Raw genomic sequence first — 27,044 nt, 5'->3', positions numbered from 1 at the left:
AATAAAATATTTTCAGTTAAGGTATGTACATTGTTTTGTTAGACATAATGCTATTGCACACTTAATAGATTACAGTATAATATAAATACAACTTTTATAGGCACTTGGAAAGTAAAAAATTTGTGACTTGCTTTATTGTGATATTCGCTTTATTGTGGTGGTCTAGAACTGAACCTACAATTATCTCAGAGGTTTGTCTATAATTTATTTTTCTGATTTCAAAACCCATGAAATTACTATCATATCTGTTCTTGGGTTATTTATAACACTTTATTGATTTATTTTTCCATATAAATATTATTTTGATCAGCAGATATAGCTCAAGTGGTCGAGCACCTGCTTCCCATGCAGGAGGTACTGGGTCAATTCCTAGTACCTCCTAAAAACAAACAAAAAACAAAAAACAGAAAAACCAACTCTCTTTGGGGAGTGGATGTAGCTCAGTGGTTGAGAATCTGCTTCTCATGTACAAAGTCCTGGATTCAATTCCCAGTACCTCCTAAAAAAAAACAATACTTACAGAACATAATGATATTAGCAATAGTTGTCACTGAATATATATTTTTACTCTTATTACAGAAGTTTTGGGTTAACAGAACAATAATGCATATAACAAAGGATTCTCATATACCATCCTACCTCCAACACCTTACAATGGTGTGGAAAATTAGTTAAAATTGATTATAGCACTTTTATAATTGTACTATTAATTAAAGTCCATGGTTTAACTTAAGGGTCACTATGTAGTATAGTTCCATGAACTTTTTTTTAAAAATTATTTTATTACCATATATAATCTAACATTTCCCCTTTTATTCATATTTCAATATGTATTTTAGTGCTGTTAATTTGCATTTACAATGTGGTGCTCCATCACTACCATCCATTATTGAAACGTCTCCATCATTCCAAACAGAAACCCTGTACATGTTAAGCCTTAACTTCTCATTCTCTATCCCCATCCCATTCCTTGGTAACCTAGTAACCTAGATTCTGATGCTATTAGTTTGCTTATACTAATTGTTTCAATTGGTGACATGCCACCAGATTTATCCTTTTGTGTCTGGCATATTTCACTCAACATGGTGTCTTCAAGGTTCATCTATATCATTGCATGTATTAGGATTTCACTCCTTTTCACAGCTGACTAATATTCCATGTATATACCACAATTTATCCATTCATTGGTTGATAGACACTTGGGTTGCTTCCATCTTTTGGCAAATGCAAATAAAGCTGCAGTGAACATGAGTGTGCACTTATCTGGTCGAGTCCCTGTTTTCAATTTTTTGGGAATATACCTAGTAGTGGGATTGCCGGGTCGTATGGTAGTTCTATAGCACTGCCAAACTGTCCTCCAATGTGGCTGCACCATTTCACATTGCTACCGGCAATGAATGATTGTACCTATTTCTCCACATCCTCTCCAACACTTATTTTCCATTTTTTTAACAGCAGCCATTCTGATGAGTGTGGAATGGTATCTTGTGGTATTGATTTGAGTTTTCCTGATGGCTAATGAGGTTGGCCATCCTTTCATGTGCGTGCTGGTCATTTGTATATCTTCTTTGGAGAGATGTCTGTTCAAGTCTTTTACCCATTTTTAAACTGGGCTGTTGTCTTTTTGTTGTTAAATTGAAGGATTTCTTTATGTATACTGGAAATTGAACCTTTATCTGATATATGGTTTCAAATATCTTCTCCCATTATGTAGGCTGTCATTTTACTTTCATGATAAAGTCGTTGGAGGAACAATTTTTTAAAAATTTTAGGAGGTCCCATTTATATATTTTTGTTGCTTGTGCTTTGAATGTAAAATCTAAGAAACCATTGCCTAATACAAGATCCTGAAGATGTTTCTCTGTTTTCTTCTGTGAGTTTGGTAGTTCTAGCTCTTACATTTAGGGCTTTGAGACATTTTGAGTTGATTTTTGTAAATGGTGTGAGGTAGGGTATTGTCCTTTTTTTTGCAAAGGGAGATCTGGTTTTCCCAGAACCATTTGTTAAAAAGACTATACTTTCCCAATTGGGAGTTCATTGCTACCTTGTCAAAAATCAGTTGGCCATAAATGTGAGAGTTGATTTCTGAACTCTGAATTCTATTCCATTGTTCTGTATGTCTGTCCTTATGATAGTACCATGTTGTTTGATTACTGTGACTTTGTAATAAGTTATAAGATTTGGAAGTGTGGGTCTTCTAGTTTCATTCTTCTTTTTAGATGGCTTTAGCTATATTGGGCCCCTTACCCTTCCATATAAATTTGATGATTGACTTTTCCATTTCTGCAGAGAAGATTATTGGAATTTTGATTGGGATTGCATTGGATCTATAAATTGCTTTGAGTAATAGTGATATCTTAACAATATTTCGCTTTCAAGTCCATAAATACAGAATATCTTTCCATTCATCTAGGTTTCCTTTTAGTATGTTTTGTAGTGTTCTGTGTAAAGCCCTTTACATCCTTGGTTAGATTTATTACCAGATATTTGCGTCTTTTATTTGCTATTCTGAATGGATGCTTTTCATGATTTCTTCTTCTGATTGTTCATTGCTGTGTTCATTGCTACTGATTTTGTATGTTTATCTTGTACCCTGCCACTTTGCTGAATTCATTTATTGGCTCTAGGGTTTTTGTTGTGGATTTTCCAGGATTTTCTTTATACAGGAACATATCTGCAAATAGGGAAAGTATTACTTCTTCTTTTCAAATTTGGATGCCTTTAATTTTGTTTTCTTGCCTATTTGCTCTGGCAAGAACTTCCAGTACAATATTGAATAATGGTGGTGACTGTGGGCATCCTTGTCTTGTTCCTGATCTTGGAGGGAAAACTCCGTGTTTCACCATTAAGTAGGATTTTAGCTGTGGACTTTTCACATATACCCTTTATCGTGTTGAGGAAGCTTCCTTGTATTCCTACTGTTCTAAGTGTTTTATCAAGAAAAAAGGGTGTATTTTGTCAAATTCCTTTTCTGCATTAATTGAGATGATCATGTGTTTTTTTCCCCTTCATTCTGTGGTATATACATGAATTGATTTTTTAATGTTGAATCAATCTTGCCTACCAAGGATAAATCCCACTTGATCATGGTGTATAATTCTTTTTAAGATGCTGTTGGATTCATTTTGCTAATATTTTGTTGAGGAATTTTGCATCTAATTTCATAAGATATTGGTCTGACAACTTTAGGGAAGCTGAAAGATTAGAGAGGCAGAGAGATCTCTTCTCTCCTAGAAAAAATAGCTAGGGGACAGGTGGAGACTGTCTACAGGGCTGCTCTGGGGCTCAGGGCACCATGAGAATGTGAGAAACCACAGAGAAGAGAGAGGCACAAAGAAAAGGGTCTCAGCTGGCTGAAAAATCTCATGAGTAGAGGCTGCAAAATCAGTGGTGGGTGCCCTTTTCCCCCACCTATGGAGCAAATAGCTGTCTAGGGACTGCAGCACCTGTGAACTGCCTTGGCTGTAGACTGAGTGGGGAGCAGGGGTCCTCTGCCCAAGAAAGGGGACAGAGAGGGACACAGCCTACAGCAAATTCATATTTTGGCTAGTGAACTTGGTCTGCTACATTGGACGGGTCCCACACTTCTTGACCACAACAGTGTTTGCCCTGAGAGCCTACAGGAAGCTAAAGATAACTGGCCTTCTCAAACACCCTCCCTAGTGCCTTAGCTAGTTACCAAAGAGGCAGAGGGAGGGTGGGTATGACTGGCCAGGGGTGGAAAAGAGCCTCTGTGAAAGTTTGTGAGTCTTGCCCAGTTCTGAGGACAAGGTCTGCACTGCCTACCTGTTTAGGGAGTTATACTGAATGCATTCCCCCTAGCACTTGGGGACTAAGCTGAGAAATCTGCCATAGAGTGCTATCTGCTGGCCAGGTCAGAAAAGTGTATGAAAAAGGAAAAATAATAATAATAATAAAAAAGAAAAGAGACAAGCTGGAGCCTTTACTGCCACCCTCTCCAAGGCCCTTGAAAACTGATCTGCACCCCATTATTGGGTCCTTAGCCCTGGTTTAAGCAGTTAAAGAGGAGCAGTCCTAAATATTTAGAACAGGTTGAACCAAGAGTTAAAGAACAGTGACAGCACACAGCTAGTTGACAGTAAATCCCTAGGCAAGAGAGAGAAACTGAACATAAGAGTAAACGCAGCATCAGAATCAGATGCCTAGACAGCAGCAAAAAATTGCAAGCCATACCAAGAGAAAGGAAGATATGACTCAGGAAAAGGAACAAATTAAAGCCCCAAACAAGCCATAGGACTTGAAATAACCAATCAGTGAGGTTCATACAAATCTCCTAAATCAAACCATGGAGTTAAAGGACAACATGGCTAAAGAAATAAAAGACATTAAGAAGACACTGAGGGAAGTGGACTTGGCCTAGTGGTTGCCTAGTGGTTAGGGTGTCCGTCTACCACATGAGAGGTCCGTGGTTCAAACCCCGGGCCTCCTTGACCCATGTGGAGCTGGCCAATGCGCAGTGCTGATGTGCACAAGGAGTGCCCTGCCATGCAGGGGTGTCCCCCGTGTAGGGGAGCCCCATGGGCAAGGAGTGCGCCCCGTAAGGAGAGCCGCCCAGTGCGAAAGAAAGTGCAGCCTGCCCAGGAATGGTGCCGCACACACGGAGAACTGACACAACAAGATGACACAACAAAAACAAACACAGATTCCCATGCTGCTGACAACAACGGAAGTGGACAAAGAAGAGCATGCAGCAAATAAACACAGAGAACAGACAACTGGGGCGAGGGTGGGGGGAAGGGGAGAGGGGAGAAAAAAAAAACACCGAGTGAGCACAAAGAAAAAATTGAAATCTTGGATAGAAAAGTAACAGAGCTTATGGAAATGAAAGACACAGTAAGTGAACTTAAAAATACAATAGAAGCAGCGGACTTGGCCCAGTGGTTAGGGAGTCTATCTACCACATGGGAGGTCCATGGTTCAAACCCTGGGCCTCCTTGACCCATGTGGAGCTGGCCCACACGCAGTGCTGATGCGTGTAAGGAGTGCCGTGCCACGCAGGGGTGTTCCCCGTGTAGGGGAGCCCCACGCGCAAGGAGTGCGTCCTGTAAGGAGAGCCGCCCAGCACAAAAGAAAGTGCAGCCTGCCCAGGAATGGCACCGCACATAAGGAGAGCTGACACAACAAGATGACGCAACGAAAAGAAACAGATTCCCGTGCCGCTGAGAACAACAGAAGCGGACAAAGAATACGACGCAGCAAATAGACACAGAGCAGACAACTGGGGGGGGGGAGAGAAATAAATAAATAAATAAATCTTTAAAAAAACAATACAATGGGGTCAGACAACAGGAGACCTGAAGTCATGGAAGGAAGAATCAGTGACATAGAGGAAAGAAAACTGAAATTGAAGAGAAGAAGAAGAGAGAAAAAAATGGAAAAAAAAAATGAGCAAGGGCTCAGAGAGTTGAATTATAACACAAAGCGCATAAGCATATGTGTTATGGAAGTTGTAGAAGGAGATGAAAAGGGAAAAGGGGCAGAAAGAGTATTTGAGGAAGTAGTGGCCAAAAATTTCCATTGGATAAAACAGACTTTAAATGCAAAAAAGTTATAAGAGACACAGAAGGCCATCATATATTAATAAAAGGGACACTTCACCAGGAAGAAATAACAGTCATAAATATCTTTGTACCTAATCAGGGAGGCCCAAAATACACAAGGCACACTCTGGCAAAACTGAAGGGGGAAAGAGACATCTCTACAATAATAGTTGGCAACTTCAACACACCATTCATATCAATAGATAGAATAAGTAGACAGAAGATCAACAAGGAAACAGAAAACATGAACAATATGATAAATGAGCTGACCTGACAGAGACATACACAAAACACTGCACCCAAAATCAACTGGTTATACATTCTTTTCAAGTGCTCATGGGTCTTTCTCCAGGAGAGACCACATGTTGAGCCACAACATGGCAAAAATTGTACAATACACCTTCTTTGATCATAATGGAATCAAGCTGGAAAACAGTAATAGATGGGAAAGGAGGAAATTTGCTAAATAACACACTGTTAAACAATCAGTAGCTCAAAGAAGAAATTGCAAGAGAAATTAGTACCTCAAGATGAATGAAAATGAAAACACGACATAACAGAACTTAAGGGATACAGCGGAGGCAGTGCTGAGAGGGAAATTTATAGCCCTAAATGCCTACATTAAAAAAGAAGAAAGTGCTAAAATAAAAGAACTAACTGAACAACTGGAGAAATTAGAGAAAGAACAGCAAACCAATCCCAAAGCAAGAAAAACGAAAGAAGTAAGAAAGATTACGGCAGAAATAAATGAAACTGAGAACAACAACAACAAAAAAAGAGGAAATCAACAAGCTCAAAACTGGTTCTTTGAGAAGATCAATAAAATCAACAAACCCTTAGCAAGACTAACAGAGAGAGAGAAGATGCAAATACATAAAGATCAAAAATGAAAGGGGGAGCATTATGATTGACCCCACAGGAATAAAAAAGATCATAGGAGGATATTATGAGAAACTGTATGCAAGCAATCTACAAAACATAGATGAAATAGACAAATTCCTAGGAATGCAGAAACCACCTATATTGACTCTATTAGAAATACAGAAACTTAACAAACCAATCACAACTAAAAAGACTGAATCAGTCGTTAAAAATCTTCCAACAAAGAAAAGTCCAGAATTAGGTGGCTTCACAGGTGAATTCTGCCAGACATTTTGAGAAGAGTTAATATCAATCATATTTAAACTCTTCTAAAAATGTGAAAAGGAGGAAGAATTATCCAATACATTTTATGAAGCCAATATCACCCTAATACCAAAGCCAGATAAAGATACTACAAGAAAATAAAATGACAGACCATTCTTTCTAATGAACGGAGATGCAAAAATTCTCAACAAAATATTTGCAAATCATATCCAAAAGCATAAAAACAATTATATATCACGATCATGTGGGTTTTATGCAAGGGTGGTTCAACATTAAAAAATCAATTAACCTAATACAGCACATTAAAAATTGAAGGGAAAAAAACACATGATCATCTCAATTGATGCAAAAAAAGCATTTGACAAAATCCTGCATTCTTTCTTGGTAAAAACACTTCCAAAGATAAGTATAGAAGGCAAGTTCCTCAGCATAGAGCGCATGTGTAAAAATCCCACTGTCAACATTGCAGTCAATGTGGAGAGGCTGAAAACTTTCACCTAAGATCAGGAACAAGAAAAGGATGCTCACTGTCACTACAGTTATTTGACATTGTGCTAGAAGTTCTAGCTAGAGCAATTAGACAAGAAAAGAAATAAAAGGCATCCATATTGGAAAAGAGGAAGTAAAACTCACTATTCACAGATGAATGATCCTATATTTAGAAAACCCTGAAATTCTACAGCAAGTCTACTTGAGCTAATAAATGAGTTCAGCAAAGTGGAAGGATACAAGGCCAAAAAGAAAAATTAGTAGCATTTCTGTACATTAGTAATGAGTAATGAGCAAGCTGAGGAAGAAGTCAAGAAAAAAAATACCATTTACAATAGCCAAAAAAACCCTGAAGTATCTAGGAATTAATTTCACCAGAAATGTAAAGGGACTATATTCAGAATACTACAAAACACTGCTAAAAGAAATCAAAGAAGATCTAAACAAACGGAAGGACATTTCTTGTTCATGGATTGGAAGACTAAACACCATGAAGATGTCAATTCTACCCAAATTAATTTGCAGGTTCAGTGCAATACCAATCAAAATTCCAACAGCCTCCTTTACAGAAAGAGAAAAGTCAATAACTAAATTTATTTGGAAGGGAAAGGCATCCCAAATAGCCAAAAACATTCTAAAAAAGAAGAGTGAGGTTGGAAGACTCATGTCCCCTGATCTACAAGTGTATTATAAAGCTACATTGGTCAAAGGTGTTAGCATAAAGGTAGACATATTGATCAATGGAATTGAATTGAGAGTTCAGAAATAGATTCTTACCTCTATGGATAACTGATTTTCAATAAGCGTACCAAGTCTACTTTTCAGGGAGAGAACAGTCTCTTCAAAAAATGGAAGGATTGGCTATCCATACCCAAAAGAATGAAAGAGGAACCCTATTTTATTCCCTGTATTAGAATCAAGTGAAAATGGATCAAAGAACTAAACATAAAAGACAGGACCATGAAACTCCTAGAAGATAAGGTAGGGAAACATCTACAAGAACTTGTAGTAGTGGGGGTCCCTTAAACCTTACACCCAAAGCAAGAGCAACAAAAGGAAAAATAGATAAATGGGACCTCTTCAAAATTAAACACTTCTGCACTTCAAAGGACATTTTGAAGAGGGTAAACTGGCAGCCGACTCAATGCACAAAGTATTTGGAAATCACATATCTGACAAGGGTCTAATATCCATGATATATTAAGAGATCCTACAACGCAACAATAAAAAGACAAATTACCCAATTAAAAAGTGGGCAAAAGACCTGAATAGACATTTTTCTAAAGAAGAAATACAAATAGTGAAAAAACAGATGAAAAAAGGCTCAGCATCACTGTGTATTAGGAAATGCAAATTGAAGCTACAATGAGATATCATTTCACACCTACTAGAATGGCCACTGTTAATAAACTAGAAAACTACAAGTGTTTGGAAAGGATGTGGAGATACAGGAGTGCTTATTCATTGCTGGTAGGAATATAGAATGGTACAGTCACTGTGGTAGTCTGTTTGGCAGTTTCTAATGAAATTAGATATAGATCTACCATGTGACCCAGCAATACCACTATTCGGTATATACCCAGAAGAATTAAGAGCAATAACACGAGCAGATATCTGCACACCAATGTTCGTAGTGAAATTATTCACAAGTTCCAAACAATGGAAGCAACCCAGGTACCCATCAACTGATGAATGGATAAACAAACTATGATATATACATGATGAAATATTATTTAGCTGTAATAATAATGACTGATTCATATGACAATGTGGATGAACCTGGAGAACATTATGTTGAGTGAAGCACGCCAGACACAAAAGGATAAATATTATATGACTTTGCTATTATGAACCAAATATAATGAGCAAACTCCTGGATTTGATACCTAGAATATAAGTCACCAGAGAAAAGAATGGTTAGAGAATAGAAAGGTGAGGTTTAATCTGTGCAGAATTGATAAAAAGTTGTTTGTAAATGAATAGAAATGGCGAAAGCCCATCATAGGATTTATAATTAGTAGTAGCACATGTGTATGACAGTGGTTTGATTTTGTTTTCATTTTTTTTGTTTTGTTTTGGAGTATTGAAAATGTTCTAATATTGATTGAATTGATGAATGCACAAATGACACTGATTGTACCCTTTAAGTAAATTGTATGATTTATGAACAAAAATAATAATAATAGGGTACATTGGGGGAAAATACACCAAATGTAAGATACAGAGTATAGTTAGTAATAATACTTTGATAATGCTCTTTCATAATTTGTTACAAATGGTTCACAACAATGCAAGGTATTTGTGGTGGGGTGATGTATGGGAGCTGTGTGGTGTTATGCATGTTTATTTTGTAGGTTTAGAACTTTAGCTACAAACTTAATGTTTATGTATGTTCATGTATGAATTATATACTTCAGTAAATTGTTTTTAAAATGAAAAAAAAAAAAGATTGATCAAGTTTTCCTTTTTTGGGTGTTATCTTTATCCAACTTTGGTATGAGGGAGATTTTGACCTGGTAGAATGAGTTAGGGAGTGTTCCCTTCTCTTCAATTTTTTGGAAGAGTTTGAGCAGAATTGGAGGTAAGTCTTTTGGAATGTTTGGTAGGATTCCCCTGTGAAACCATCTGGTCCTGGACTTTACTTTGTTGGGAGTTTTTGATGACTGATTCAATCTCTTTACTAGGAATCAGTTTGTTGAACTCTTCTGTTTCTTTCTTTTTTTTTTAAAGATTTATTTTTTTATTTATTTCTCTCCCTTCTTCCCCCCTCCCCTGAGTTGTCTGCTCTCTGTGTCCATTTGCTGTGTGTTCTTCTGTGTCCATTTGCTGTGTGTTCTATGTTCTTGTCAGCAGCACTGAGAATCTGTGTCTCTTTTTGTTGCTTGCTAACTAAACAATTTCAACATTTAGGATTATTTCCTTTTTTCTACTTATTTCATCTGACACAAAGGAGCCTACATTAATGATGGGTTGGGACCTCTCTAAAGCAGTAAGGAATCAGGCAATTTTCTCAGGATTAAGGAGATGAAGTTGTTAGGCTTTATTTTACTTTTTGCCACTAAATCTTAGGTAGTTGAGTTAGATTAATGACTATTAGAATTACCAAGTAGTAAGTGAGAAAAATAAGGGAAAAAATTCCAGTATTGACACTGAAGTCAATGGAAAGAGTGAAAAGAGCGCTTTTCTCCAAAACGCTTTTGTATTTTACCTAAAGGCAATATTTTAATCACAATTAAAGTGCTTTTTCTTTTGAGATTATTATGATATTATAAAACTATAGTGGTGCATTGTAAAATATTCCTTTGATCAAAATACATAAATTGCTATATCTAGACCATAAAGATGCAGAAATGAATGAGATGTGATCCATACTCTTTCTTGTGAGTGTGAAACAAGGAAGCCTGATTCTATAATACAATTTTAAGATACTTTCCCCCTCAAATGCATTCCTTTCCACATATGTGAAAAAAGCAACTCTTTAGAATCATAATTAAATAGTTGTTTTAGAATGTGCACACATGTGTGTGTGTTTGCATGCATGCTTGTGTGTGTCTGTCCTCTCCTTCCAGTAGCTGAAAGTTGTCGGGTTTTTTGTTTTGTTTTGTCTCCTGTGACATTTAAATTTGGTGAATTCCAAAAAGAAATTTTGTTTTTGAACTAAGCCATTCCTGTGGGTGTGAAATCCTTTTCATTGGACAACATCAGTGAGGTGTGACTCAAGTTGCATCTCCATCTCTCACTGGAGCCTTATATAAACAGAGACAGAGAGAAAGGAATCTACTTCTTTTGACCTTGTCATGTGAGAGAATGGAGAAGGTAGAGAGAGAGGTCTCCAGGTTCTCCTACAGCTGCAGGAAGGCAGAGAAGCTCCAAGAGGCTGAGAGAGGTCCAGGAGTCTGGAATCAGGAGAGCACAGAGGCATGGAAAGAGGTCCCCAGGACTGGGCTCACAGAGCAGCTGAAGGCTGAAGAGACAAGTTATGTGCCTGATAGCCTAGAGCTGAACTTGAAAAGAAGATGGAGCTGCCAAGACTGAGAGAGGAGTCCCAGAAAAAGATAGGCACTATCCTGAGTTTGGAAAACAGTAGACTTTGGAGGGGAACGCAGGGATCTCGGCAGAAATCAGCAGCCATCTTGCTTCACCACTTGGCAGGACCTGAGGTGGAGCAGTAACTGACTTCGGTGAGAAAGCACCTCTGCTGATGCATTGATTTGGACATTTCATGACCTGAGAACTATAATCTTTTAGCCTAAATAAAATTCCCATTATAAAAGCCAACTTATTTTTGGTCCTTTGCATTGTCAGTCCTGTGGCAAGCTATGATACCTCCCTACCTGGTATTGTTCTTTTTTTCCATTTGTTTATCAGTCAACTACTGAACATCTCCTGGTTCTAGGACTTGGAAATACAATATGAGTAGGGCAAGGTTTTTGCCCTCTGGGAGCTCTCATTCAAGCATAGACTTATAAACAAATAAGTAAAGTGCCATAGAGTGTAATTGGTATTAACATAAATGCATAGATGGGTCAAAGTTGAGAGCACCAAAGAGTAAATGGTTACATCTGTCTGGGGGATTCAGTAAGCTTCAGAGAGAAGGTGATGCTTGAGTCTAGTATTGAACAAACAAGTATTCTCTATAAGGAAAAGAAATGGAGAGGCATTGTAGTCTGAGAGCAACATGAGAAAAGGCAGAACTGTGAAATAGTGTAGTGTATTCAAAGTGACCAGAGTAAAAGGTAGAAGAAGTGTGGTGAAAAATGAGGCAAGGAGAAATAGCAAGGGGTGAAATACTTAACAACCTTGTATATCATGTCTAGACTTTATGCTGACGGCAAGGATTTTTGTGGTTTGTGTGCAGGAGAGAGACATTAGCAGGTTCAAATTTTTAAAAATATTCTTAAAGTTGCAGTGTAGGATGGATTGGTGGGATGGTGGTACAGATAGTTTAGTAGGGAGAAGCTGTAAGACTGGAGATAGAAAATCTAGTTCAACAAAGTGAGAGATGACCAGGGCTTGAGTTAGTAGCAGTTAAAATAGAAAAGGAAAGTCAGAATATGAGAAATGTTAATGGAGGTAGAATTACTAAGACTTAATTTCCCATTGTGTATAGACAGGGACTCAGGTGTTAGGGAAGAATTAAAGATGATACCCAAATTTGAGGAAGAAATATAATGAATTTAGTTTTATAAATATTGAATTTGAGGGATCTTATTGAGCTTCCAAGTACAGGAAACAGTTGCATATATGCACTTGCAGCTTAGGAGAGAGATTTGAGCTGGAGTCAAGAACTTTTTAGTTATTCCACAAATATATATTGAACATTTTTATGTGCCAGGCATGTACCAGGCACCCAACATGTTATGAAAAGCAAAGACACCATACCTGCTTTATGACTAATAAAGGAGACAAACAGAAATCAGTGATGAAGATATATCATTGAAACTTGAGACAAATTCTATGAAGGAAAATTTTAGGGTACTATGATATAATTTTAGCAAGAGGACCTGATCAAGTCAGGGCTTTGGCATCAGGGAATTATCTCATTTGAGTTGAAATCTGAAGAATGAGTAGGACTAGAGATGGGAGGGAATGTGGACCAGAAGACTATCATGAGCAGAGGGAACATCAGCATAATATCAATAAAGTTTTCAAAAGCTGTCAAATGAGAAAAAAAAAAAGGAATAAATGAAGAAGAAACACTTACCTGTATGCTGTTTAGATATGAAGAGATATGTCTAACGTAAGTATGTAGGAAGTTTGGAAAGAAAAAGATGGGAAAAGGTATACTGGGCAACAGAAACTAAAAAGGAAACTGGTATAGCTATATTAATATTGAACAAAAAAGACTTAAGCAGAAAACCAAAACAAAACCATATTACTAGAGATTAAGAGAGAACTTCATAATGATAAAGATTCTATTCATTCATATTAATATTAGGAAACTTCAGTATACCACTTTCAAAAATGGGTAGGCCATCTAATCAGAAGATCATTAAGGAAATAGAAGATTTGAACTATAATATAAACCAACTATACCTAACAGATATATATAGAACACTTGACCAAACAACAGCAAAATGCACATTCTTCTGTAGTGAACATGGACCACTGTCTAGAATAGACCATATGTTTGGTACCAAAACAAATCTCAGTAAATTTTAAAGTATTGAAATCATATAATGTATCCTCTGACCACAATGAAATGAAGCTGGAAATCAATTGCAGAGGGAGAATTAGGAAATTCATAAGTAAGTGGAAATTAAACGACGTGCTCATAAATAAGCAGGGAGTCAAAGAAGAAATTACAAGGGGAATTAGGAAATAGGTGAATACGAAAAAAAAAGCACTACAGCATACCAAAACGTATAGGATGTAGCAAAGGCAGTGCTGAGAGGGAAAATTATAGCTCCAAATGATTACACTAAAAAAGAAGAAAGATCTCAAATCAGAGACCAAACCTCAAAACTGCAGGATCTAGAAAAAAGAGCAAGCTAAACCCAAAGTGAGGAGGAAGAGATTAAAGAGGAAATAAATGAAATAAAGAATAAAAATACACTAGAGAGGATCAATGAAACAAAAAATTTTGATTCTTTGAAAAGATCAATAAAACTGATAAAACTTTAGCTAGACTGACAGAAAAAGAGAGAGAGAACACAAATAACTAAAATAAAAAATGAAAGGGGGAAGTGGCTGTGGCTCAATCAGTTGGACTCCCGTCTACCGTATGGGAGGCCCTGGGTTTGTGTCCCCGGTCCTCCTTGTGACGGCAGGCTTGCCTGCATGCCGTGGAGAGCTGCCAGCCCACAAGCGCCTCAGAGAGCCAGCTCAGCAAGGTGACACGACAAAAAAAAGGGAGACAAGTAAAAACACAGAAGAGTGTGCAGTGAGTGGATACAGAGAGAAGACAACAAGCAAGCCACAGGGTTGTTGTTTTTTTTTAATGTAGGGCACATTGCTAGCAACTACATAGAAATAAGAAAGATAATAAGAGGATACTATGAACAACTGTATGCCAACAAATTAGGTAACCTAGAAGAAATGGACACATTCCTAAAATTAAAAGCTATCTACACTGACTCAAGAAGAAATTACAAGATCTCAACAGACCAATAACAAATAAGGAGATTGAATCAGTAAACAAAATTCTCCTAGCAAAGGGAAGCCCAGGACCAGATGGCTTCACTAATGAACTTTACCAAATGTTCCAAGAAAACTTAACACCTGCTCAAACTTTTCCAAAAAATTGAAGAAGAGGGAACACTTGCTAACTTACTCAGTGAGGTCAGCATCACCCTAATACCAAAACCAGATAAAGACACCACAGATAAAGAAAATTTCAGACCAGTATCCCTTATGAATATAATTGCAAGAATCCTCAACATATGAGCAGACTGAATACAATAGCATATTAAAAGAATTATACACCATGATCAAGTGGGATTTATCTAAGGTATGCTAGGGTAGTTCAACGTATGAAAATCAATTAACATACCATCTTAATAGAATGAAGCAAAAAGACGTCATGATCATGTCAGTTGATGCAGAAAAGTCTTTGACAAAATATACCATCTCTTCTTGAGAAAAATACTCAAAAACTAGAAATTTAAGGGAACTTACCCAGCATGATAAAGAGCATATTTGAAAAACCCACAGCCAACATCCTACTTAATGATGAAAGACTGAAAACTTTCCCCCTAAGAACAGGGACAAGACATGGATGCCCACTGTCACCACTGTTATTCAGCATTGTACTGGAAGTTTTAGCTAGGGCAATTATGCAAGAAAAAGAAATAAAAGACATCTATATTGGAAATGAAGAAGTAAAACTTTCCCTATTTGCAGATGACATGATCCTATATGTAGAAAATCCTGAAAAATTCAAAACAAAACCATAAGACATAATAATCAAATTCAGAAAAATGTCTACAAGATCAATGTGCAAAAGTCAGTGGTGTTTCTATACACTAGAAATGAACAATCTGAAAAGGAAATCAAGAAAATTATTTCATTTACAATAGTAACTAATGGAGTCAAACATCTAGGAATAAATTTAACCAAGAATGTTAAGGACTTGTACAAGAAAATGCCAATATTTTGCTGAAAGAAATTAAAGAAGACATAAAAAAAATGGTGGATACTCCATGTTCATAGATAAAAAGACTAAATATTGTTAAAATGTCATTTATACCCAAAGTGATTTACAGTTTCAAATGCAGTCTCAATGAAAATTCTGCCTTTTTTGCTGAAATGGAAAAGCCAATCATCAAGGGGCCCCAAATAGCCAAAACTCATCTTGAAAAATAAAATTAGGGGACTCATGCTTCCCAATTTTAAAACTTATTACAAAGGTATAGTAATCAAACAGCAGGATGGAAGTGGCTGTGGCTCAATCAGGTGAGCTCTTGTCTACCATATGGGAGGCCCTCAGTTCATGTCCCAGGCCTCTTTGTGAAGGCAGGCTCACCCACATACCATGGAGCACCTCCCAGTCCGCAGATGCCATGGAGAGCTGACTCAGCAAAGTGACACATCAAAAAAGAAAGGGAGGGAAGCGAACTTGGCCCAATGGACAGGGCGTCTACCTACCACATGGAAGGTCTGGGGTTCAAACCCCAGGCCTCCTTGACCCGTGTGGAGCTGGCCCATGCTCGGTGCTGATGCACACAAGGAGTGCCCTGCCATGCAGGGGTGTCCCCCATGTAGGGGATCCCCGCACGCAAGGAGTGCACCCCATAAGGAGAGCCACCCAGTGCAAAAGTGCAACCTGCCCAAGAATGGTGCCACACACACAGAGAGCTGACACAACAAGATGACGCAACAAAAAGAAACACAGATTTCTGGTGCTTCTGATAAGGATAGAAGCGGTCACAGAAGAACACACAGCAAATGGACAGAGAGAGCAGACAACTGGGGGTGGGGAGGGAGAGAAATAAATAAAAATAAATAAATCTTTAAAAAAAAAAGGGAGACAAGCGAGAACACAGAAGAGCTGGCAGCAAATGGACACAGAGAGCAGACAGCAAGCAAGCCGCAAGGGGGGAAGGGAAATAAATAAATACAGACAGACAGAAGAACGTACAGCGAATGGACACAGAGAGTAAACAGCACTCAAAAAGCCGCAAAGTGGGGGGCGGGGATAAAATTTTAAAAACAAAACAAAAAACAACAGGATGCTGCCACAAGAAGAGACATATAGACCAATGGAATCAAACTTAGAGTTCAGAAATAAATCCTAACATCTATATCCAATTGATTTTTTTTAAGATTTTATTTTATTTATTTCTCTCCCCCCACCCCCCATTCTTTGTGCTCTGCTCTTTGTGTCTGTTTGTTGTGTGCTCTCTGTGTCTACTCATCTTTATTTTAGGAGGCACTGGGAATCACACCTAGAACTTAGCATTTTAGAGGGAGTACCCAATCACTTGAGCCACATACACTCACTGCTTGTAGTTCTCTCATTGTGTTTCCTTGTTGTGTCATCTTGTTGCATCAGCTTGCCACACCAGCCCACTGTGCCAGCTCACAGTCTTGCTCTTTAGGAGGCATCAGGAACTGAACCCGGGACCTCTATTGTGGTAGGCAGGCACCCAACTGTTTGAGCCACATCCACTTCCCTGTCCAATTGATTTTGACAAGGTTGCCAGGTCCTCTCAATGGGGAAAGAATAGTCTCTCTAGCAGGTGGTGTTTGGAAAACTGGATAACCATATGTAAAAGAATGAAGGTTGACCCTTACCTCACACTATATACAAAATTAACTCAAAATGGGTCATAGACCTAAATATAAGAACCAAAACTATAAAACTCCTAGAAGAAAACATAGGAAAGCATCTTAAGCACCTTATGTTAGGCAATGGTTTCTTAGACTTTACACCAAAATCATGAGCAACAAAAGGATAGATAAATAGGACTTCATCAATATTAAAAATGCTTGTGCATCAGTGGACTTCATCATGAAAGTAAAAAGACAGCCTATAGAATGGGAGGAAATATTTGGAAACCACGTATCTGATAAGGGCTTAATATCCAGAATACATGAAGAAATCCTACAATTCAAAAACAAAAAGCTCAATTTTTGAAATGGGCTAAAGGCTTGACTAGACATTTTTCCAAAGGTAAGAAATGGACAATAAGCACATGAAAAGATGCTCAACAAACATCCATTAGGGAAATACAAATCAAAACCCCAGTGAAATGCTATTTCAGATGCAATAGAATGGCTGCTATAAAAAAAAAAGGCAAAATAAGTGTTAGTGAGAATGTGGAGAAATAGGAACTCTTATTCATTGTTGGTGGGAATGCAAAATAGTGCAGCTTAATGGTTCCTCAGAAAGTTAAGTATGAAATTACCATTTGACCCACCAATCCCATTGCCAGGTGTATACAAAAGAACTGAAAGCAGGGACTCAAACAGATATTTTCACATTGATGTTCATGGTGGCATCATTCACAAATGCCAAAAGATGGAAGCAATCCAAGTGTCCAGCAGAGATAAGTAGATAAACAAAATGTGGTATGTACATACAATGGAATATTATTCAGCTGTAAAAAAAGGTATGAGGTTCTGGTGTATGCAGCAACATGGATGAACCTTGAAGTCATTGTGTTGAGTGAAATAAGCCAGATATAAAAGCACAAACATCATGTGATCTCACTTATATAAAATAATCTGAATGGGCAAATTCATAGAATCAGAAACCAGAATACAAGTTATCAGAGACCAAGATGGGGGTAGAGAATGGGGAATTAATGCTTTAATGGGTACAAAGCTTCTATTTGGGGTGATAGGAAAAAAGGTGGTAATGGATGGTGATGAATGTAGCACAACATTATGAACTTTATATTTGAATGTGATTGAAAGGGGAAATCTTAGGTTATGTATGTTACAAGAATTAAAAAAATTTTTAAATACAGAATTTTACAACTCAGAGTGTACCTTAGACTACAGTTAATAATATAATTATAATATTGTTTCATCAGTTGTAACAAAGGTACTACACTCTAGTGCAAAGAGTTAATAATAGGGAAAACTTCATGCATGTGGGGGAGGTATAAGGTAACTCTACTTTCTGCATAAATTTTCTTTAAACCTACAATGGTTCTAATAAAAATGGAAAGAAAAGAAACAAAACACTTCAAGGAAGTTTGAACAATGCTTACCTTCCTTCTCACCATATAATTTATAACAGAACTCACAGAGCAATCATCTTGCCTGTGCCTTGGAGAATTATCTTACTCCTTGTATTAAATTTGGATCAGCTTCCAACATTTTGTCCTTTGCTTTTTCAGTGTCATGAAAGATCTCCAACAGCTGGGATGTCTTCATCCTTTTTGTCACAACCACTTCATTTATGTAGATAAGTTCACCTTCACTAGATTCCTCTGGCTGCATATCTAGAATCTATGGAATAGCAGGAGAGTCAACATTCTGATTGGCAGTTATTTCTTCTATAATTCCACTTACAGTCAATTTGAATTTCACTTCCAGCATTATCAATTTTTGTTTCTTTGTTACACTTATATCTTCCTGGTTAAATTCACTCTTTCAGTTAACCATTTTGCAAAATTTCATGTGAGTTTATTACTAGGAGGCAAGAAAATAATTTACTCTTAAATGTGAAAGATAGGGCCTTACACTGTTGGTTGAAATTGAGTAATGTTAATTTGTTGTTTGATTTTCTGCAGGTGAACTGGCACAAAGGTTGATCCCAAGATGCCATTAGTTAAAAGAAACATCGATCCTAGGCACTTGTGCCACACAGCGCTACCCAGAGGCATTAAGAATGAACTGGAATGTGTAACCAATATTTCTTTGGCAAATATAATTAGACAACTAAGTAGCCTAAGTAAGTATTTTATAATAATAAAAATATTAGTCTTAAACAAGACTGTTATGTTTTAAAGTTAAGAATATATTATTGTTATTAATTTGTATTTGATGTGAGGAATACAAAATTATCCTGGAATGTGTAGTCATTTTTTAAGTAAAATTAAAGAATTTTAGCATTAATTTTGAAATTTAAAAAAAGTATGAGATATCTTAAACAAGTGAAATTTCAATACACTGTTAATTTATATATGTCTTCAGACCTTTCTTTGAACTCTCAGGGTAGTAAGACTTTTCATATTTGAAAAAATTTTATTCACACATTACGTATTGTTTAGGAATTTTTCAAAAGTAATATAAATATAAGTGTTAGACCAATTTAAGTATAAGTACTACTCCATCTTATATATATTTACTAAGGAATGCCTGCAGTCATATAAATGTGTGTACATATGTGGTACACATTTAGAATATACACCATTACTGTTTACTATAAGATTCAGTAGTATTAGAGTGCCCACTAGGTTATACAAAGCACCCTGGAACAATAAAAAGAAATGGAAAACATTATGAGGCCGGTTTCCCTTTCTGAATTTCATCACTTGTGTTTTACCTATTTTTATGACACAGTTCTCACAATCAATATAACTACATAATTCTACTTGTTTTTTGTTATTTGAATTTCTGGTTTATGTGGAATTTTTTGCTGCTAAAGCAGAAACCTGCCAACTTTTTAAAAGGGATTCTTAAATAAGTTTTACCACGATGTCTGCTCCCCACCTCCTAAGAGAAAGAGTTGGACAAACAGACACACATTTTGGATGTATTGTTTTAATAGAGCTTTGTAAAAAAAAAAAAGTTTTAGAACTTTAGAACTCGATTCCCTTTTAGTTTCCTGAGGAAAAAGATAAAGGGCCCCTTTCAAATGCTTATTTTTCCATTTAAATGCCTTGTGAGTCGGGAAAGAAATCCTGAAAGGGAAAGCATCAAATCCTGATATTTGGTAATCCTTAAAGTCCAATAACTAGAAAAGTTCCTAAGCAGGTTACTTTATTCTTCTTGTATTTACTCTCCAAATTTCCTTTCTTTTCTCTTTCTTAAACTCACCTCTATACCATTAAGTACCCAGAATAACTTATTCAAGCAAATAAATAGACTCCAACTGGAAGTTTTTGATGTGAGGGATGACTATCAATGAAATAATCCTTTGTCCACTTAGTGTTCCAAATATGTAGGGAAATAGATTAAATCTCTAAAAATTAGTAGGCCTGTTTAACAAGATTTGAAGAGATGTAAAATTTATATCATCAATTATATCAATTAGAGAAACATTTTTAAAGGTTCTTTTGTAAAAAATAGGAAAACTTTTGTACCCTGAAGCTAATTTGTTTAGGGTTTGATTGCCCCTGCAAGTAACCATTATTCTGAAGGGTGTGATTGTATTAAAGATGTTGATCCTTTCTAATATTACTCCTTCTCAGGGCTTTGAATCTCCCTGATCCCATTCTAATAGAAGAATACCATGAGGATTAACTAGAATTTTAGCAGTTCCCCCAAAATGTCAAAGGATTGAGTGTGTGGGTAGGTAGGTAGCAACAGCACAAGCACCAATGAAACCAAATGTAGGGAATAGGTATGTGGTGGCAAAAGATTAAAAGTTTGGGTAGAATCAGTCAGTTACATAAGTAGAGAAGAAAGCATTTTTTTAAGAGAATTTAGTTGCAGATAATTTCAAAGGGAAAGATGGGTTCTAGGGCAAATCAAGGATGGCAAATAATTTTGTTTTTGTTTTTTGTTTTTATATATAGTCTTGGAAAATCTGAAACAGGACCATATTTAAATGGTGAAAACATATATCATAAAAATAGATCCTCTTCTTCCCATCAGTCCATCTTGCACGCTATGAACAGATTTATTGATCTAAATCACAGGTCAGATCAAGTCACTTCTGTGTTTGAAAGCTTCTAAATGGTTCTGCATTGTCTACAAAGTAAAACAAGGCCTCTGGGATATGGCTACCATCCCCACTATTTGATTTTACACAGTATGTTTTAACCAAACAACTCATGGATTTCTGTGCTTCATACCTTTACATAGATAGTTTCTTCCACCTAGAATAACTTCTCTGGACATTTTTATATGTTTGTACTGTCAGGAAGCAGATGTTGCTCAGGTGACTGGGCTCCCACCTACCACATGGGAGGTCGCTGGTTCAGATCCCGGCGCCTCCCGAAGAAGACAGTGAGCTGGCACAATGGGCAGGCGCAGCAAGCTGACACAACAAGAGACACAAGAAGAAAAAACATAATGAGAGACCCAACAAAGCAGGGAGTAGAGGTTCCCAGTGCTTCCTAAAGAAGACAGTGAACTGACGCAACAAGAGACACAGAGAGGAAAAACGTGAGAAATACGACAAAGCAGGGAGCAGAGGTGGCTCAGGCGATTAGGCACCTCCCTCCCATATCAGAGGTCCTGGCTTTGGACCTTGTGCCTCCTAAAGAAATAAGGAATCAGAAACCACATAGGTATTTTCTCTAACATAGAGATTCAGAAGCAAAGAAGAGATTCACAAAATATTGTAGCAAGGTGTAACAATTCCCTGGAATTAAGCTATAACAGCTTTCCCAGCTGATGTAATTGAGAACCTGGAATTCAATTTAAAAGACCTCTAGATAGCCAGAATAAATAATCCCATGCCTAAAGGTCATACCCATAATATAACCAATCGATCCCTCTCTCTGAGACTTTACTTTCACTTTGATAGTTCAAATAGTTTTGATTATGTGGTTTCCAAACATTAATGCTTCAGAACATTAAAAGAACGGGTAGAGGTGGAGATAATAGAAGCAAGCGTACACTGAAGCCAGCCAGAAGAGATAGTTTATAGCAAAGGAACGTACAAAATAAGGGAAAAAGCAGCATAAAAACTGGAAAATAACATAAAAACAGGAATAATTTTAAAGTAATTATTATACATTTCAGGACTGTTTTCTAGCCTAAGATAATAATTGATTTTCATAATGACCATAAGTTCTCATGAAAAGGTTAAATTATCTTTTGATTTGTATTCCACTTAATATGACAGGGAAGTATAAGAATACATTTTAAGTTTTCCATCCAGGATGGTTAAAATATTAATTTATGCATTAAATAATAATCTCTGAATGACTTAGAAAACTAGGCTATCCAAAATGGCTCTAGGTAAACTGCAGGCGTCAGCATGGCTTGGGACTCATTTTTTATGAGATTTTTCCTAGTAGAATATAGTTCTGTTTTATAATAAATAATTACTGGAAGCCTAGAAATCATTTAATGTACAAATTCTTCTGCTTTACAAAAATTCTTTTCCATTTTATCACTGTCTTACTTAATCACTGTGACTCCCAATTACCTGAGGAACCTTTTATCACATTCTTTTCCCAAGGCCTTCCTTTTGTTGGTTATAGTCAGTTCATGCTGCCAAGATGAGCTGATAAAACGTACTTCTTGTTCTTAAACGGAACAGATAATTTGACAGATAGATAATTAGCAAGCTAGATGGCTAGAAGGGTGGATAGATAAATTGAATCAATAAGACAAATTAAATAAATAACTAGGTAGACAGACAAGAGACAGATAACCCTGAATACTTGCCTGCTTAGTAAGGTATGTGGTTCTTGCCCCCAAAAGCATACCCCATTTACTTGAAAAGCCTTGGATATGATTAACAGAGAAACTATTCTGAATAATATGAGCATATGTATACTGAAAATCTTGTGTTTTAGATAATAGGAACTGAGAGAAGAGAGATAAGCATTAGATGAAGTCATTAGAGAAGGCTTGCTGAATGAAATATGAAGTGAATTAAACTGGGACTTGAAGGAACAAAAGACTCTTTTGGAACAGTGGAGAAGAATGGGGAAAGCATTTCAACTAGCATGGCAGAATTTAAGCAAATGAGTAGAAGCGAAAATAAATATTTATCTAGAGGAGGGATTAAATGGACAAATGATATTGAATAAGTAGGGTAGACTCTGATTATGGAGAACACAGAATGTTCCATGAGGCATTTAGATTTAACATCATAGATAATATAGAGAAGTTTAGGTTCTTGAACAGAGAAGTGGCATAATAAAAATAAGGTTAGTTACAGTTCAGATCCATGCACTATCAACTTTACATTACAAACTTCATTCCTTTCACCTTTATCTGCGAGAAGAAGGGAGTAGATTTGGAAAGTAAAAAAGGATATGAAAAAAACGGATGGGATGTTTATCTTAGCAATGTCAGTGCTTTGTAAGGGGGACTATAAACTTTTAAAAATCTGTTAAAAAGCTATGAACCCTTTCTCCAGAAAATGTAAATGTACTTTTAAAAATCTGCATGTAATTTCAGATGGTATACAGACTGTAATTTTAAGGGTCCCTGGATTAGATTTGTCTCCTTTAGGGAAGCCTCTTTCATCTCTGTAGCCCTAACATTTGTTGAAGAAATAAATGAATAACTTTATACCTGCCTTTTCTTCCATTTGAGATTCTTTCCTTATCTTCTAGAGAAACTGAGTGTCTCTGGAATTGTCTCAAACTCCATCCCACATCTAAAAGTGTTAAGTTGTTTAAAAAGAAAAACTTCTCAACAACATAAAGATTACTCAACATCATAAAGAGTAGGATCTCATTTATTGAACGATTCATGAATCAGGCTGTATATCCCATCCAGAAAATAGAAGGGAGCTCCAAAGAGTTGAAGAAAGGGTTTATATGGACAGGCTTAGACAGGTGTACACAACTAACTAGGAATTTGGCAGTATAAGTGAATCCACTGGCTCTCTCAAGATATCATCCTTATTTGGCTAACCTGGTTGGCCTTAGGTTTTGGGTTCTGGGAGAGCTGAGCTCTTACAAGAAATGGTAACTAAGTTAAGTTTTGGTTTGCTAATAAGGGGTTTAGTTTGAGCCACTCCTTCTTGGGCTTTATGCATTATTTACCAGGTCCTTCTTTCCCTGTGCTCTGTGACTCATAGCTCAGCCACCAGTTGTTGAGCTTCTCCTCTGTGCAGGTACTGGGCCAGGCCCTTTGCTTTCTTTACAACTTCTTTTTGAGGCAGATAGTTTTATCCCTATTTTGCAGCTGAGAAAATTGATACCAAGATCTCACAGTGAATGGAACAAAGATTTGAATGTTTCCATGTTTGTTTAAGTGTCTCTCTCTCCCTCCATTCAAAACTCATCAATGGCAGGGACTTTCTTCCAATCATTTTTATATCTCTGGAATCTGTTACAAGTGGCTGGCACCTAAGACATTTTTAGTCAATTTTGTTTAAAAGATAAGTGTGAGTGAATGAATATACACAAAGCCACCCTTTTATTCCTAATTTATTATAGATAGATTAGAGTTCTGATTTTGTTTCTTATAGGTTATAAGATCTTCCAGGGTAGGAATTTTATGTTTTGCTTTTTGTGTCTTCAGTAAGTCATATCACCTACCTGGCACAGGGTGAGCCTTCAGTAAATGTTGATTTAATTGATAATATGTTAAAATAGTCTGAAAAAGTACAGCATGACACGAAGATAAACTACCAAGATTAATTAATTCCTTCAGTATTTGACTACTTCTGTCACAGGAGCTGTCTTCATAGAGCTTACAGATGAGCTAGATTTTTAACCTAGAGACCATACTTGGATCTAAAATGTCTTGATTTAGGAAGGTCATCTATCAGGTTTTTTTTTTTAATATTTGAAAGTAAAGATAGCAATTGACTCATCCTTGTTTTGTAAGAAGTATTCCTTTTTATATGTTCTAAGTATACTATAATATCTTTCATTATAGATCTTCTTAAACTTCCCTCTAGCCTATTTACTACGTAGAAATTTCTATTCTTTTTCTCCTTTTAAAATGGGATTATTTTGGTTTATCCTTTTAAGTGAGGGGAATTTATATGACTAGAGAAGTGCAGTGATTTTAGATTTATGATATCTTACTTAGAAATTAGAACAAGAGTAAATGTAAAATAACACATTTTCAGAAGCTGTGTTTCAGGTATTGGAGGCAAGTCATATACTAGGTCTATGAAGAACCACACATTCTGCCACTTGGCCTAAAATTCAATTCTTGTGTAGAATCTATGTATAAATGCTGATTTAAGATTAAAAGTCCTATTATTTTTATGTACTTTTATATAATAATCTCTACCCCTCAACCAGTGGGTCGATATGGACAGAGTAGGTAGAGCATTTCCATTTCAGATGCAAGTCACCCAGTAGAGAGTGTTTGAGCCATGATTTAAAACCAGGGCTTGTGTTTTTTCCTCACCCTGTCACTACTGTGTTATTTTAGGGTAGGGTTTAATGTTGAAAATAGAGCTAAATAAATGCCATATTCCACAGGACAGCATTTTTAAATGCTAAATTCTTCAGTAGTTATCTCTGATCACATTAGACTTTATGGTGTTTATTTTACTTTTGCTTAGGTAAATATGCTGAAGATATATTTGGAGAATTATTCAATGAAGCACATAGTTTTTCCTTCAGAGTTAACTCATTGCAAGAACGTGTGGACCGTTTATCTGTTAGTGTTACACAGCTTGATCCTAAAGAAGAAGAATGTAAGTTTATTCTTATTTTATTTTCTTTCCCATATATATTTTAACTTAGGTGAAATGGAAATATTTAAGAACAGTATTAAAATGAATTATTTATTACAAAACTTTTTGCCCACAACCTCTCATGTACTGTTGTAAGAGATCAGTGATTCATATAAACACTATCAGCATGGCTTTCCTGGCTTTTCTTTTCTAATCTTTTTTCTTCTTCTTTTTTTTACCTCTTCTTTTTGCATACTAAAAAGCTCTTACTATCTTGATATGAAGAAAGCATTTTAACCAACCTTTTCCTCCTCTCTCTTTTCTTTTCTCCCTTATAATTTATTTGCATACTTACTCTTCAAAATAAAAATGATTTGAAAATTACCTGAAATCCTTATGTTTGGTTCTTTAAGAATGTAATTCTTTTTTTTTAAATTTTTTAACAAATCAATTTTATTGGTACATATTAATAAAGTGTAAATCCATTCAAAGTTCACAATCAATGGTATTTGATATAGTCACATAGTTATAATACTTTAGAAAATGCTTTGTGCGTGTGTGTGTAAAATCACTGTTATTTACTTGAATGTTACTTCCTACTTTAATGAATATTTCCAAAAGAGCACAAATTGTCAGCCTATAATATCCTATACCAAGATATTAAACCAGAGATATCAGGTTCAAAAGCCACACTACAGATTAAAATAATATTCGAAATTTTATTGGTTAGAGCACATTTCATGCCACAATAGACTATGTTGAATGCTGATATTACCCAAGTGCCTCTTTCTATTTCTTCACAAAAAGAAATGGAACTATCAAGAGCACAATTTTCACTTATCCACCATGAGAACCTTTTTTTTTTAGATTTATTTTTTTATTTTCTCTTCCTCCCCGCCCCCCCCCCCCGCCCCGTTGTCTGCTCTCTGTGTCCATTTGCATGTTCTTCTGTGACCGCTTCTATCCATATCAGCGGCACCAGGAATATGTGTTTCTTTTAATTGCGTCATCTTGTGTCAACTCTCCGTGTGGGCGGCGCCATTCTTGGGCAGGCTGCACTTTCTTTCACACTCGGTGGCTCTCCTTATGGGGCGCACTCCTTGCACATGGGGCTCCCCTATGCGCGGGACACCCCTGCGTGGCAGAGCACTCCTTGCACGCATCAGCACTGCGCATGGGCCAGCTCCACACAGGTCAAGGAGGCCCGGGGTTTGAACCGCGGACCTCCCACGTGGTAGACTGACGCCCTAATCACTGGGCCAAGTCTGCTTCCCCTGAGAACGTTTTAATGTGAATATCTTTTTCACCCTTTCTTCAAAATATTTTTTGTTGCTTAACATTTTTATTATAAATGCAAGATACATGAGAGATCTAAACTTGAACAATAAATATTTTAAAGGACATCAATGGAAAAAGCAAAAAAGGAGAATGTAAGGATGGGTGTCTTAGTGATTGAACCA

The 27,044-nt window shown here is 36.6% G+C and overlaps 1 protein-coding gene across 5 annotated transcripts in view; it reads left to right on the top strand.

Annotated features, from left to right (window-relative positions):
• The window catches only part of WASF1 (WASP family member 1), a 123,449-nt gene that overhangs the window by 76,871 nt on the left and 19,534 nt on the right, over positions 1–27,044 (top strand). For all 5 annotated transcript variants that reach the window (XM_058307280.2, XM_012518564.3, XM_058307281.1 and 2 more), the window contains 2 exons: positions 18,881–19,041; positions 25,471–25,605. In XM_058307280.2, the coding sequence (XP_058163263.1) occupies positions 18,909–19,041; positions 25,471–25,605 (268 nt within the window). In that variant the 5' untranslated portion in view covers positions 18,881–18,908. The remainder of the gene's footprint in view (positions 1–18,880; positions 19,042–25,470; positions 25,606–27,044) is intronic.

The sequence above is a fragment of the Dasypus novemcinctus genome, chromosome 11 (genome assembly GCF_030445035.2).
Source record: "Dasypus novemcinctus isolate mDasNov1 chromosome 11, mDasNov1.1.hap2, whole genome shotgun sequence".
In the NCBI taxonomy this organism is placed as follows: Eukaryota; Metazoa; Chordata; class Mammalia; order Cingulata; family Dasypodidae; genus Dasypus; species Dasypus novemcinctus.
The sequence above is the reverse complement of the archived record's forward strand: the minus strand, read 5'-3'. Positions and strand labels throughout refer to the sequence as shown.